Source organism: Crocuta crocuta, unplaced genomic scaffold, assembly GCF_008692635.1.
Source record: "Crocuta crocuta isolate KB4526 unplaced genomic scaffold, BGI_CrCroc_1.0 scaffold337, whole genome shotgun sequence".
Taxonomy (NCBI): domain Eukaryota; kingdom Metazoa; phylum Chordata; class Mammalia; order Carnivora; family Hyaenidae; genus Crocuta; species Crocuta crocuta.
Window position 1 is genome coordinate 1,375,153 of NW_027528873.1, and position 14,819 is coordinate 1,389,971.

The 14,819-nt window shown below is 38.1% G+C and overlaps 1 protein-coding gene across 1 annotated transcript in view; it reads right to left on the reverse strand.

Moving 5' to 3' along the window:
* Positions 1-291: 291 nt before the first annotated feature.
* Positions 292-14,819, reverse strand: part of PIK3CB (phosphatidylinositol-4,5-bisphosphate 3-kinase catalytic subunit beta) — a 161,740-nt gene continuing 147,212 nt past the window's right edge. Inside the window, exons 20-24 of the mRNA XM_077756682.1 lie at positions 5,821-5,988; positions 4,636-4,759; positions 3,399-3,544; positions 2,014-2,146; positions 292-1,737 (exon numbers count right to left, since the gene is read on the reverse strand). Coding sequence (XP_077612808.1) covers positions 1,600-1,737; positions 2,014-2,146; positions 3,399-3,544; positions 4,636-4,759; positions 5,821-5,988 — 709 coding nt within the window. The 3' untranslated portion in view covers positions 292-1,599. The remainder of the gene's footprint in view (positions 1,738-2,013; positions 2,147-3,398; positions 3,545-4,635; positions 4,760-5,820; positions 5,989-14,819) is intronic.

The following is a 14,819-nucleotide window of genomic DNA, read 5'->3' on the forward strand; positions in this document are numbered from 1 at the left end:
TTTGCCCAACCTCAGGGTACCTCACGAAGGTATGGAAACTTGATGAGCCTCAGGCACCAACCAAGGTCCAAGAGGCCTCCCACACTGCCTGCTGGGGCTGGGAAGCAGAGGAAGAAGTCAGAGAAGAGACCATGAGCCTCAGCCTCTCCTCAGACTGATCTGTCTACTGACTTGATGAGTAGAGTCCCAATGCCAAGATCTAAAGGCCTGTGCTGTTCGTAAAGAAGCCGCCCACAAATCCCAAGAGCAGCTGAAACCACCTCACCCATTTATTTGACTGAGAACATGGAGGACAACAAAATTAAACAATCTTTAATAAAATTCCTATAGAAAACTCAGTCACAGGGCAAATAATCAATTCTCTTTCTCATGTCACTGAGGATTGAGAGCTCCCAAAAGTCTTTGGAGAAAAAGCAGTAGTTTTGCTGGATATTGCCAGTACTCAGAAAGAGCATCCATTTACACATTCAAACCAGTAGTTCTTATTGCACATATTAACATTATTTGCCATCTAGCACCCTAAAGATATGGTACCTCAACAAATAAATTAAAGAATTTCCTTGTGGCATGAAACCATTTCAATTTGAGCTAATATCCTTGAAAAATCACATTATTACAAGTTTTAATAAATACAGTAAGAACAGCTGGCATTTTACTAAAATACTGAATTTTAGGTCTGAAGATGATTCCATAAATAGTTTCCTTTTCATCTGCTTTCTGTTTTGGATGCATTTGCTCAAGTATTATGGTCTATGAAGTGAACTCTTTCATAGATACCATGTAAAAACTGAAAGTAGTATGTGCCTCATTACAGAAGCAACTGGAAGAACTGGATCACATAGTTAACTTAAAAAAGTAACTTAGGAAAAAGCTCTGCTTTTTGTAAAACTTTTTTAAAACAAAGACTGAAAAAAAAGAAATGTCTTTTTATATAGAACTTCCACTAGAAATTTATAAATATATATGCAGCATATATATTATATTTGCCTCACCAGGTCTTCAGCAAGTCTGGTAGAAATGATGCTGTCATGATAAATATCAACAAAAGAATTAATGTTTCCATAGATTTAAAGATTTTTTTGAAAAAAAACCCCATAATTTCAAATTATGTTATAATTTTTAGTTTACACAATTTAAAAAGGGGAAGAAAGATAACTTTCTTTTAAACCTCATTTGGAAAATAAGAACAACTACCAGTGCCCAGGTGTGGATAAGTTGGCTGAGTGATAACACTTGGTCACAATACAAAAAGAAGTATTTACACCTTTCTGGAAAAGTACCAAATACTTAAAAAAAAAAGAAGAAGAAGACAGAAAACAATCTCTAGTAGCATTCCTCAGCGTGCAAAGTCAGCAGGAAATGATTATCCATAATGTTGAGAGTTTTCATGATGAATCTTGAAAGCATTCAATAAAGCAGAGGGTGGTCATCAGGGATTGTTCAGATTAGGTTCTGTGGGATGCCTTGTTCTTAATTTAACTGAGTTCTAGGATTTCATTCCCTTTAAAACATCTCTGGCAGGGTCACGTTCAATTTAGTGCAAGTGCAAAATGAGAACTAAACAAAACCAACAAATACATTAGAAGCAAAGGCTGATCATTAAGATCTGTAGTCTTTCCGAACTGTGTGGGCCATCCAGTTCACTTTAGTAGTCCAGCTTTCCCTGAGTGCCTCATCAAATTTTTGCTTAAATTGCTTGAGGGCTTCTTCTTCACTCTTCCCTAAGGCAAGAGAGTCCTAAAAATGAAAGGAAAAAAATCTGATTGTTTACATTCTCCACAGTGACAAGCAAATGCTGAAATCTCGGCCATGTCTCCCCAGCCATCACGAAGCTATGTGCCTCATGTTGTCACAAGAGAATTACTCAGCTGCTTGTCACTACCACTCCTGGGCAGGAACAGTTTCACAGGAAATGGCTCTGTTCCATTCCCTTTGAACATCATAATGAAATAGGCAGGTAGAGCGGAGCTTCATGACTAAAAAGTCCAATATACAAAGAAAAGAGGTTTGTACCTTAAGATACTGTATATCCTTGACTGATGTGAGCTCAGGAAGCCCTGCAGTCAACATCAGTGCAAAAAGAGTGATGAAGAGATTCCCGTGACGTCGTAAAATCAGATATGCATCCTCACAACACTGGCGGAAACTTGAGTTGGTACAACAAATCACAAGAACATGATGTTAGAGGAGAGAGAGCAAATTTCACAAAGGAAAACAAGGAAGGCATATCTAGACTTTCCATAACAGCTGGAAAATTTCTACTAAAGGTTCATTTCTGATTTTTAAAATTCTTTGAACATTGGTGCAAGAATAAAATTTACATCGAATGTCTTAAATCACACATATCTTTTCAAAAATACAACTAGACTGAAATTCTAATAAAAGGCTATATAACACTTACCCTGTGCTTTTTAATTCTATGAGACCTAAAAGCTAGTTATAAAACAAGTGGTAATTATATCCTGTGAGGATCTCTGATCATATTTCTAGACTCTAGATTTGTAGTCTAACTCCAGAGACTAATTTGATTTTCCCCAAATCAGTAAGAATGGTTCTGCACTATACCTCCCTATCATCTTGCCTTCCCTCTCTCTCTCCTTAAAGACAATTACTCAAGAGGACCATCCGATGCTATCTCCCTAATTCTGCCAAAAAGAAAAATGAACCCAAAAATATATTCTGCAGAAACTCAGGCAGAACTAGAAATGATAATAGAGTCATCTGGCAAGCATACAGTATGAGTTGGTCACATCATATAACTAAACTCTAATTATAATAATCCTAAAATTTATTGGTCTCTATTTTATTTATATTTGTGTGTGTGTGTGTGTGTGTGTGTGAGAGAGAGAGAGAGAGAGAGAGGAGCAGAGAGGAAGAGAGAATCCGCTGACAGCAAGGAGCCCGACGTGGGGCTCAATCTCACCACTGTGAGATCATGACCTGAGCCAAAATCAAGAGTTGGACATTTAACTGACTAAGCCACCCAGTCACCCTATGTCCCTATTTTAAAATGAAGAAACAAAGAAGAAACATACAAGTAGTGAGGACCAGATCAGAGATTACAAAGTCCTAAGCTCTGGCTCCCTTAGAATGAGAGCAAAATGGCTATCCCTCTCAGTTTCTTACTATGACATGTCCTAACAGTTTCAGAGAATCCTCTAAGACAGGTAAAAAGCGTTACACTATTGGAATAAAACACAGTAACTTATTTCAAACTTCTAGATTCTATTTCCCCTCTCTGCACTAGAATATGGGTCTGACAGGCAAATTCCCCCCAAGCCTCTGGGTAGCAGTCTGTTTCCCCAATCTAAATATACCTCAGCTAAGAAATGCTAGTCTAGCCAGTCAGATGAGAAAATGTCAGATATGTTTACCCTTGACATGAGGGCAATACTCACCGGCCAAATTTTTCTGTATTTCCTGTTTTTCCCTGTTGAATCACATGAATGAAATCATAGGTAAGAATAAAAGGCACTCGTTCCCTTTTAATGCCAAATTTAGACTTGAAATTTCCAAGTATATGTCCAAAGTCAATGTGGAAGAGCTGGAAAACAAATTGGATTTAATTTCCTTTGTTTCTCTGGTTTCAAATAGAAAGGCAAGATCTCAGCAGTCCTAGACCCCCAATAGTACACTGATCCTCAGATGGGCCCTTTTCTCTCTCTTTTCATTGACACATAGTTGATAAACAATATTATATTAGTTTCAGGTATACAACATAGTGATTTAACAATTATACACATTACAAAATATTCATGAGCCCTTCTCTCTTTTCAAGGGCTATAGGTCACTTGGGAAGAGTGTTTCTAACACACACAGATCTTTTATTCTTAATAATAACCTGGACCTGATATTAAACTACATTTACCCAGTGGGAAACACAAATCTTTAAAAAGAAAAACACATCCAAATAATAAACATGTCTGGTTTTAAAAAGTCAAATAGTTGTACATATCAAACTATTTCAGTCAATATTTCTATATACAGAAACAAAAAAAGAGGACATTCTGGCCCCAGCAGCCCCTTCAACAACTTGAGTGCTACCACCTGGAGGTAATTTCTCCCCACTCCTTCATGTGATTTTCCTACATTTTTAAAAGTGGTATGTTCACACTTATTTTTTTACTTCCTAATTTTGAATTTCTATTTTTATTATGCAAGGTAAAGATTTAGTACTTTGTGCTGATGCAGTGCTATACAACGAGGCACATTATATCACAATTTCAGGCTATTTAAATACATTTCAAAGCTAAGCCAGGGAGAAATGGTATATACTATGACTACCTTTTCTTTTTTGCCCATATTTTTCCTTGACAAAGCTTTTTTTGGCTTAGCGTCCTATGCCACTATCATTAATTCTTCCCCAGATCTTATATTGAAAGAATAGGGTCATTCCGAAAACTGCAATTATTTTTCAAACATTAAACAAGTGCTTATCACCTAACTTTAAGCAAATAAACCAATGAATATATGAAGCAGATGGTATGTGAAACAAGGGATGGAGAAATAAAAGGAAAGCACAAAGACATAACACCAAGAATCACCAAAGAACCTGCCTGAATCTCACAAGAGACTGTGCTGTATATAAGTAATAGCATCACCAAGACCTTTGGCAGACTCTGGGGAGCAGCTCACCTGGCCGGTTTTTTTGACCATGATGTTGTCACTATGTCTATCACCAATCCCAAGGACGTAAGAAGCTACACAGTAGCCGGCACAGGACAAGGTAAACTCTTCAATGGCTCGATCTAGGTCATCCCTGAATAAGAGAGAGAGGGAAAGAAAAAAAAAAGCAGCAGCAGCAACAAAGGTTTTAAGTCTCTAAAAGTATGGGATGAGACCCAATTTACACTTGTTTCCTTTTTAATTGTGAAGAGAAAGGCAACACAGAGCCTCCAAAACCCTATGAGTCAAGCCAGGAGAAGGAGGGCGACCACAGGAGCAGGGCAGACAGGAGTCAGCAGGAACCAGCCATTCAAACTGCTGTGCTGCCCTGGGCTTGGGGGTGGGTTCACATGAAGAATTCTATGAGGTCACCCCATCAGCGTTGCTGAATAATGCTGGGCTTTAGAGTATTTTTTTGGTCAGTTTTGACCTAACACTAGAATTCCATATTTAAGAGGGAGGTATTACAGTTTCAATAGCTTAAGTCACTGACTCAAATTAGAAGTTAGTAATATAGATCCTTTAGAGACAAGGTCGTAAGATCAAAATGTGAAAACTAATTCTCACATACGAACCCTTGGCGTTTGCAATGATAAAATTTAAGTTCGCCTTTTAAGTCTTTAGCCAAAAATATTTATAGTGTTTTTCCTTTACTGTGAAATTCTTTAACTGTCTATGATCAGGACTTTTCCAACATAGTAACCATTTATAACACAATTCCTAGCATTGTATTTTTTTTTTTTTTTTTTACAAATAGTTTATTGTCAGGTTGGTTTCCATATAGCATTGTATTTTTTAATCTGGAAAGATCAGTTACAAACTCATTTACTTCTATTGTAAAAATCCTCTGAAAACTTACCTAAGTTCACACATTCACATAATTACAGAAATTGACACATTTAAAAGTTATTTTCAGAAATGGTAAATTCTAAGATTGTAATTACTACAAGGCTCTGAAATTTGATCGAGATAAAGTAGAATTTAATGCTAACCATCTTTAGGGAGACTTTAGGAAGGCTTATTTGTCACTGGTCTGACCGGAAAGAAAGCAATAAATAACCCTAACATTTCCTCTAGGACACTGTCAATTCTACTTGGAAGAACACTGATGTGTTTGGCTGTTTGTTTGTTTGGAAGAATGATAAACAAACTGACCCAGAGTTGTATTCTTTAAGCCAGTTCAGAAGGGCGTCTTTGTTGAAGGCTGCTGCCGCAGCCACATTGCTACTGTTCAGCTGAATGTCAGCAATTGTTTCAGAGGTGCTCACAACTTCAATGAGGCCAGATCGGTCTCCTGTTGCTAAACAGCCATAAGGCAGCATCCTGAAAAGGGGGGAAAAATGGGCATAGTCACATGTGTATGTTATCTATAAAATGAAACATTAACAGAGGAAGTTTCTCCTTTGATTTTTTAAAAGTTTTACTACTATTGATACCTTGGCCTTTTTTGTATTATTGTCATATGGAAAAATACAAGTTCTATTTTCTGTTAGGGAGTAAATCTCTTGGCCAACAGATGGAATAATTTGCCAGAACTCCAACGTATTAGCTAAATGTATACTTTGTTATCTATTTATTCTGGTAAATATACTATTTGTTTGTGTAGATGGACAGAAGCATATCAGATAAAAGAAAAAGGGTTTTCAGGGCACCTGGCTGATTCCGTCAGAAGAGTGTGCAATTCTTGATCTCAGGGTCATAAGTTCTAGTTCCACGTGGGATAAAGAGATTACTTAAATGAATTTTTAAAAACTTTTTTAAAAAAAGTCTTTAATTTTTACTCTAAATTTTGGAGAAAGGAACCACCCTTTATGGAGCACATTAACAGGTGCCACACAGTGCGCTGGGCACTTGACACATTACCTTGCTTAATGAATGGCAACTCCATCCTTCCAGTTGTTCAAGCTCACAACCTTAAGGTCAACTTTGACTCTTTATCTCATGCCCAGCATTCACCTATCTCGAAAATGTGTAATTTTAAGTACTTCTCTACCTCCACTCTTCCTTCTGCTCCTACCCTAGACCAAGCCACCATTAACCCTTATTCATTATTCAAGTTTCCTTATTAGTCTGCTTCCACAACATAGTATGTTTTAAATGCAACAGCAATATAGGTGTGCCTGGGTGGCTCAGTCGGTTAAGCGCCTGACTTCAGCTCAGGTCATGGTCTCGTGATTCTTGAGTTCTAGCCCCACATCGGGCTCTGTGCTGACAGCTCAGATCCTGGAGTCTGCTTCGGATTCTATTGTCCTCCTCTCTCTTGGTCACTCACCCATTCATGCTCTCTGTTTCTCTCAAAACTGAATAAACATTAAAAAAAATAAATGCAACAGCAATATAATCCATTAAAAAATTTTTTTAATGTTTTATTTATTTCTGAGAGAGAGAGACAACGTGAGCAGGGGAGGGTCAGAGAGAGACGAAGACACAGAATCTGAAGCAGCCTCCAGGCTCTGAGCCAGCTGTCAGCACAGAGCCCAACGCAGGGCTCAAACCACGAACCGTGAGATCACGACCTGAACCGAAGTCGGACGCCTAACCGACTGAGCCACCCAGGCACCCCATATAATCCATTTTAAAAGTATGCATATTATGTCACTGCTTCCCATCAAAGTTTCTGCAATGGCTTCCCACCTTAAGGTGAAAGCCAACATGTTTGCCTAGCTCACAAAGCCAGCCTTCAATCTGGTCTCCCTTCACCTCTACTAGAATCCTCCCTCTTGTCCCCTTTATCCCTACTACACTAGCTTCCTTGCAATGCCTCAAGCATATTGGGCACAATATTCCCTCATTCCTTTATATGTGTTATTTTCTCTGCCTAGAACATCTTTCCCCAAGGCATCAACATGATTCACCTCTTTGAGATCTTTGATGAAATGTTACGGTCTCAGTGAGAAATTCCTGATCATCCTATTTAAAATTTCAACACTGTGACACAATGCTTACTATCTCTTCTCTGCTTTATTTCCTCTATAGCCCTCAACACTATCCAAACATCTTATACATCTTATGTGTTTGTTTACAATCTCTCTCTCTCTACCACTAAAATGGAAGTCCTACCAGAGATGTTTTGCTCCCTGCTATATCCCGAGTGTCTGGGAATGTGCCTGGCACAAAGTAGGCACTCAAAAATATTTTTGAATGAATAGACAAATTTAATAATAAAAATACTTGTAAGGTAAGATCCCAATTTTACAAATAAGAAACAAAAGTAAATTGCAAAAGGTCACACATTTAACTAAGATCTAAGACTTAAAATAAGTCTGTGGCTCTAAAACTCTCAATATAACCTAACACAGTCTCTAGAATCACTAACTGTGTAACAGCCCTCCTGGGCTGTTCTTGTGTAAAATAATTTTTGCTAAATCAATAGGTAGCACTTTGCTTTGAATTTCATTTATATGATCCCTAATGAAAATAAAAATTTCCTCCGGTCTCTTTTAGCCATTGTTTAAAAAATGTTTGTTTATTTTAAGAGAAAAAGCAAGTGAGCACGTGCATATGGTGGTGAGGGGGAGGGGAGGGACAGAGAGAGGGAGAGAGAGAATGCAGGATTCAGTCTCTTGAACTGTAAGATCATGACCTGAGCTGAAATCAAGAGCTGGACACTTAACCAACTGAACCACCCAGGTACACCTCTTTTAGCCATTTTAAAAAGAATTTGTTTTTTGAACTGGGTATTTACATTCATTCCCTATTCATTAGGGTTTTTAAATATTTTCATTAGTGACACACAGGACCTCTTTATATATTAATATTATCCTTTTCTTCTTTTGGTTGTAAACATCTTGCCAGTTTTGTAAAAACTGTATTACCATTACAGCAACTCCAAAATGTAATGTGATACATGGGAAATTCAAATAAAAGGGGACTACAGAAAATGCAATGGATGGAATTCATGGACTCAATTAATATATGGGTACGGCTAAGTGCCAAGCATTGTGTTTGCTGCTGATGATACAAAAAGGAGCAAAAACAGCAGTCCTTGCTCTCACTGAGCAGCTAAGGCACAAATGCACAAGGTGCATATGGTATCTATATGAATGAGAATTGCCATGAGAACATGTCGAGAGTTATGCTCAGTAAGTAGAAAGGACAGGAGGGCTCGAGGAAAATACAAAGGGCAAGTACAAAAGCAAGGTGAAGATCAGAAGCTGTCAGTGTTGGAAAGATTATTCAGCGCCCTACAGGCCATATAAGAACTTCTGTCATTCTCCTAAAGACACTCAGATAGCTTTGAAGGACTTTACGAAAATGTGTGTGTGTGTGTGTGTGTGTGTGTGTGTGTGTGTGTGTGTGTGGCGCAGAGAGACAGAGAGAATGTATGAAATGTGTTACCGTGTCTAATAATCAGATAAAAGAGCTGAGTTTTAGTAAACAGTCCCTAAATTTCCATACAATCCAAGAATTCAATTATTTTATGCTTCTTCTAAGCACTTTCTTTAGTTCTAACAAAATAAGGCTGGGGACAGAATCACCAAACTACATGTTGGCAGTGGTATATACCAACAGACTGCTTTTCATCTGTTTTTTGTTTTTGTTTTTGTTTTTCCTTTTAAAAAGTTACCTTCCAATAAGAAACGCAGCTTGGAGCTTGGGAGTTTCCCAACACCCCTCTTCTTATCGTGACACAACACATGTGAGGTAAAGACTGTGTGGTGTAACTGCACTTTGGCTCACTTTCCTGTTTCTCCTCCCACCTCACTTGCAGCCAAACTGGGCGAAAATCCAACAACTTCCTCTTCAAAAGCGTACAATGATGAAAGCGTTCAGTGTCTTGAGGATGAAACTCTCACAATGGGAAGGAAAAAACATCCTTGTCAGACAGACAGTTTGACAGAAGTCAAGCTGGGGACAAACTCTTAGGGCCCTGACCATCTTACATGGGCCCGTTTTGCCTTCAACTTTATAAAGGCTGTAACAACAACTGGTAATGCTTCCCTTCCTTTCTCAGACTCTCTGATCCAAGGGGCAATTTGTTATCTTCCCACTAATCAAGAATTAAAGTATAAATTCTATAGGAGAGGGGATGGCAGCCCCATAACCTTACTCTCAATGAGAATGCAGAAAGTTTCCTTGGCCTTTACTCTGACTTATCGACACAACCTGAGTGGTACCTTAGACCCTTGCCTCCAAAAGAGGACAGTGTAATTCCTTCACTTAATGTTTGCAACTGTTTCCATCTTCTTCCCTAATCCTTCCAAGACTGCTGTCCAAGTGTCATTACAGAACTGTTGATTAGCACTCTTAGAAGGGAAGTAAACCCCATTAATGTAACTTAGATGTATTCACAATAAAGACAACTGCCCAAAATTCAGGGGATGGTAGAAGACTGTGAAATCTACCAAAGACCAGATAGATTTACATACAGACAACCTAGGAGACTTGACCTAGAGAGAGGCTGAATACCTTTATGTGGTGACTGAGGAGGTCAGAGTGTTCTAACATACTCACAGGCTTACAAATGTTCTAATTTAGCATGAGAGATATCAAGAGTATTTTTGAGATATCAGAGAAAAATGAAAATGAGAAATATTCACTTTGATTCATGCTAACATGGCACTGCTATAAATACTAAAATATTCTGGTCAAAGTAATCAAGCATAGAAGGTACCTGAAGATTTGAGATTGATTTAGAAAAGTGTGTGCTCCATGACCCAGCTTAACCTGAACAGCTGGCCAAAAGAAAAACAAACAATAGGAACACTGGAGCACGCATATTTATAGAAACAGTAAAAAAAAAAAAAAAGTTTGGTGAGAAAATGGTATTCATTTGGAAATGAACCCTAAAGAATTAAAGTTCCACATATTTTAAAAACATGGGGTCAGAGTACAAAAAGTCAGCAGAGATCTCACTGGACAGACAAGTTCCTTTTTCTTATTAGATACTTGCTGCTTCCCATAAGAGAGACACTAGGTTTATTTCTAGCACTCCCACATGTGGTTTCCTCCCTTCCTCCCTGAGGTCACACAATGAACTTCATTTGATGCTATATGTGTTTTATATTTGAATAGAATGGGTAAAATTAAAATGCGAAGAGAAAAGAACTTGGTTGGGGTTTTAAATTAGGGTGATGGAACTGAGGCAGGGAAACCAAAGGGACCCACCAAAGAAAAAGCTGTTTTGTTCCCCTTGTTTTTCCTGCTTCTATTCTTGCTAGGACCTGCACCCCAGCCCTACATATGCCTCAATGCATGTCCTCCTTGCAAGGGACAAAGTTAATGATCTCTTTGGAGTCTTCCAGCACAACAGGTAATACCTAAACCACTGGCACTAAATTCAAGAAATAAGTGACTTCTGATGGACACTGGGACCCTGTCCTTGTTCTACCTGGTTCCCGGACGCCTGAGAGGACATGTATGCCACATGCCTGTCCCCAATACAAACCCTCAAACCTCAGATAAATCCATACCATACTCATGCTCCTTTCCTCTCCCAGTGTTTTGGACGGTCCGTCTGTATCTGCTCTCCCTATATCTTCAGTAAATTCTGCTTTTATCTCCTGCTGGCTCCCAAATAATTTCTATCCTGCATGAAACCAAAGACCCTCTTGGCTGGTCCTGCAGGACCTTCTCTGAGTCCTTGGACCTGGCATGGCATCAAATCATTTGATCAAATGGTAAAATCATTTTTGCAGGGGTTTCCTTTATAGGAAGGGTCAGCAAACTTTTGGAGATTAAGCCGGATAGTAAATATTTTGGGCACTGCAGACTATCAGGTCACTACTCAATTCTACAGTTACAGCATAAACGCAGCCACAGACAGTACGTAAACAAATGGGCTGTGGCTGTGCCAATAAAACTTTATATACAAAAAGTGGGGGTGTGCTAGGGGGCAGTGTAGACCAGACCCCTCTGGGTTTATTCTCCTCAGACAGAGTTCACAATCACCCATTCCGCTAATCCATCCAGTACTTTTTCTTTCTTTCTTTCTTTTTTAATTTTTAACATTTATTTGTTATTATGGACAGAAAGAGACAGAGCATGAGCAGGGGAGGGGCAGAGAAGACGGGGATACACAGAATCCGAAGCAGGCTCCAGGCTCTGAGCTGTCAGCACAGAGCCCGATGTAGGGCTCAAACTCACGAACTGCAAGATCATAACCTGAGCCGAAGTTGGATGCCTAACTGACTGAGCCACCCAGGCACCCCCATCTAGTATTTCTTACGTGTATGTGGTTGACTAAAAAACTTGCTACCTATGCAAAACTAATTCTAGTTTTTTACACCACTGTATTATAAATTCCTCCTATAATTTAAAAGCAAAAGTCTGTCACTTACAGTGCTCAAAAGGGTCCTTTTTAGATAAATTATCATCTCACTTCCTTACTCCAATCATATCTATAAGTCCCATAAAAGGAATAACACCAACAGCAAATTGCTCTTTCTACTTAAACAGTACTAAAAAGTTTATCCTGGAAGGATCCAAGACTGTAAAAATCTTTCTTTAAAGAAAAAAAAACCTTAAATCAATGGAAAATTACTAATTTGGGATACCACAACACTGTGATAAACAAAGGATTACTACAAGATATATCTTACTTACCATGATTGTTTTCTTGCTTAGACTGGTAAAATGAAAAAATAACATCAAGTGTACAATCTGATAAACCTGGATATGAACTTGGCTCCTTCAACTAATATTTTTGTAACATTTGACAAATTGTTTAAAATCCCTTGAGCCTTGGAGCACGTGGTGGTTCAATGGACTGAAGTACCAATTCTTGATTTCAGCTCAGGTCATGATCCCAGGGTTGTGGGATGGAGCCCTGAGGGTGAAGCCTGCTTAAGATTCGCTCTCTCTCTTCCCCTCTGCCCCCTGCCTCCTCTCTCCGACTTGTACCATCTCTTAAAAAAATAAACAATTAAATAAAATTTAAAAATTCCTTGAGGCTTAATTTTCCTCATCTGTTAAAAAGGAGTAATACACCTCATACAGTATTTTTAACTTGCATAACATTACATATGTGAAGAACCTAATACTATACCTGNCCAGATGTGGGGCTCAAACCCAGGAACTGTGAGATCTTGTCCTGAGCCAAAACCAAGAGTTGGATGCTTAACCAACTGAGCCACCCAGGTACCCTGCAAGTGTTTCAAGTTTAAAAAAACCTAAAATATATTTAGTAATGAAGAAAACAATTCAAATTTCTTTTTTAATTTTTTTCCATTTATTTATTTTTGAGAGACAAAGTACGAGTGAGGGAGAGGCAGAGAGAGGAAGAGACACACAATCAGAAGCAGGCTCCAGGCTCTGAGCTGTCAGCACAGAGACCAACAAGGGGCTCAAACCCACGAATCGTAAGATCATGACCTGAGCCAAAGTTGGACACTTTGCCAACTGAGCCACCCAGATGCCCCAACAATTCAAATTTCAAAAATTAATCAAGAAATACTTATAATCTTATGGAATAAAGTCAATCACAAGTATAACTCTTTTGAGCAAACTTGTGGACTAAGTTGCTGCAGATTCTAAAACACATAAAAATTACAGATAAAGTCAAAAAGGTTTTATAAATGGGTATGATAAAGAAAGAAAAGGAGAACTTATTCATAGCACTGGCTGAGGAAATTACTAACTTGGCTGACAGTTTAATGTCCATGAGAAGAGAGATATGGCCTTGGGCCCATAAGAGACAGGATCTGGACCTGTGATCCTATACACAGTTGGGGATCTGAAAGCGCTGTTAAGCGTATGAAAAGGGAACTAGAAAATTGACCAGAAGATGTGGCATGAAAGTTTGCCATCTATCTTGGGCACTAGATGGGGGGCGGGGGGACGACTTTCATGAAAATGCAAAAACTCAAGCCTTCCTACGTTCTTGTGAGATCCAAGTATAAACTATGAAATATGACAGCATAAAGTGGACTGATTATGTGTAATGACCTTGGGGAACAGTACAAAGTAAGCACAAACTCATTTTGAGAGGATACTTTCATACCCTAGGGAGCAAAGGACCCTCAGAGAAAACACAATCCACAATAATAGTGAATTCAAAACCAAACATTATTAACTATACAAGGAAATGAAACTGGACAATGCAGAAGAGAAATTTAGTAAGCTGGAAAGACAGAAAATAAGAAACTATAAAGAATGGCACACATAAGTAGGAAATAGGTAAGACAGGTCAAAAGACATGCAGAACAAAATAGGAAAGTCTAACACACCTCTATTAAAGTTGCAAAAGACTGTGAGAGTTTTATAGGAACTAAAACAAGATGTATTTCCTCTAGTTGTAAAGATACACTGAGAATGGAGGAGAAAAGATAAAAAGAAATCCATACACTAACAAACTGTAGTAAGACTGCAGAAACCAAAAGCTAAGAGAAATTTGTTTTCTGCAATGAGGTAAAAAAATAAATACTATTCAGACTGACAGCAGACCGGTAAAAACTAATACAGGTTAGAATACCAGGTGCCCCTAGACAAAAATGGTAAAACTACTTTAAGTATATTCAAAGAACTAAAAGAAATCATGTCTAAAGAACTAAAGGAAAGGAAAGCCTGAGAATGATAAATTATGATGATATAGTCTCTATTATCAAGAAACAAATTACTTAAATAATTAAATAATTATTAACTGAGGCACTTTGGTGGCTCAGTCAGTTAAGTGTCCAACTTCAGCTCAGCTCATGATCTCACGGTTCATGAGTTCCAGCCCCGTGTCGGGCTCTGTGCAGACAGCTCAGAGCCTGGAGCCTGCTTTGGATTCTCGGTCTCCCTCTCTCTGCCCCTTCCCTGCTCACACTCTGTCTCACAAAAATAAACATTAAAAAAAAATTTTTTTTAAAGAAACAAATGAAACAAATTATTTAAATTACCCAAATAAAAATTCTGGAGTTGAAAGGGATAACTGAAATATGAAACTAGATAGATACAATAGCAGACTTGAGCAGCCAGGAGAAAAAATTAGGAAACTTTAAGATAGATCAAATATCCAATCAGAGGAACAAAAGAAAAATAATGAAAACAACCAGCAAGTACATAATGGTTGCACAGAAGGAGACAAAAAAGGCAAAAAGAATATTTCAAAAGAATTAAGCTAAAAACTTCTGAAGTTTAATGAAAAACAATAATCTACAAATCCAAGAGGCTCAATAAATTCAAAGTCAAATAAACTCCAAATAGGACTGAATATATTATAATCAAACCGT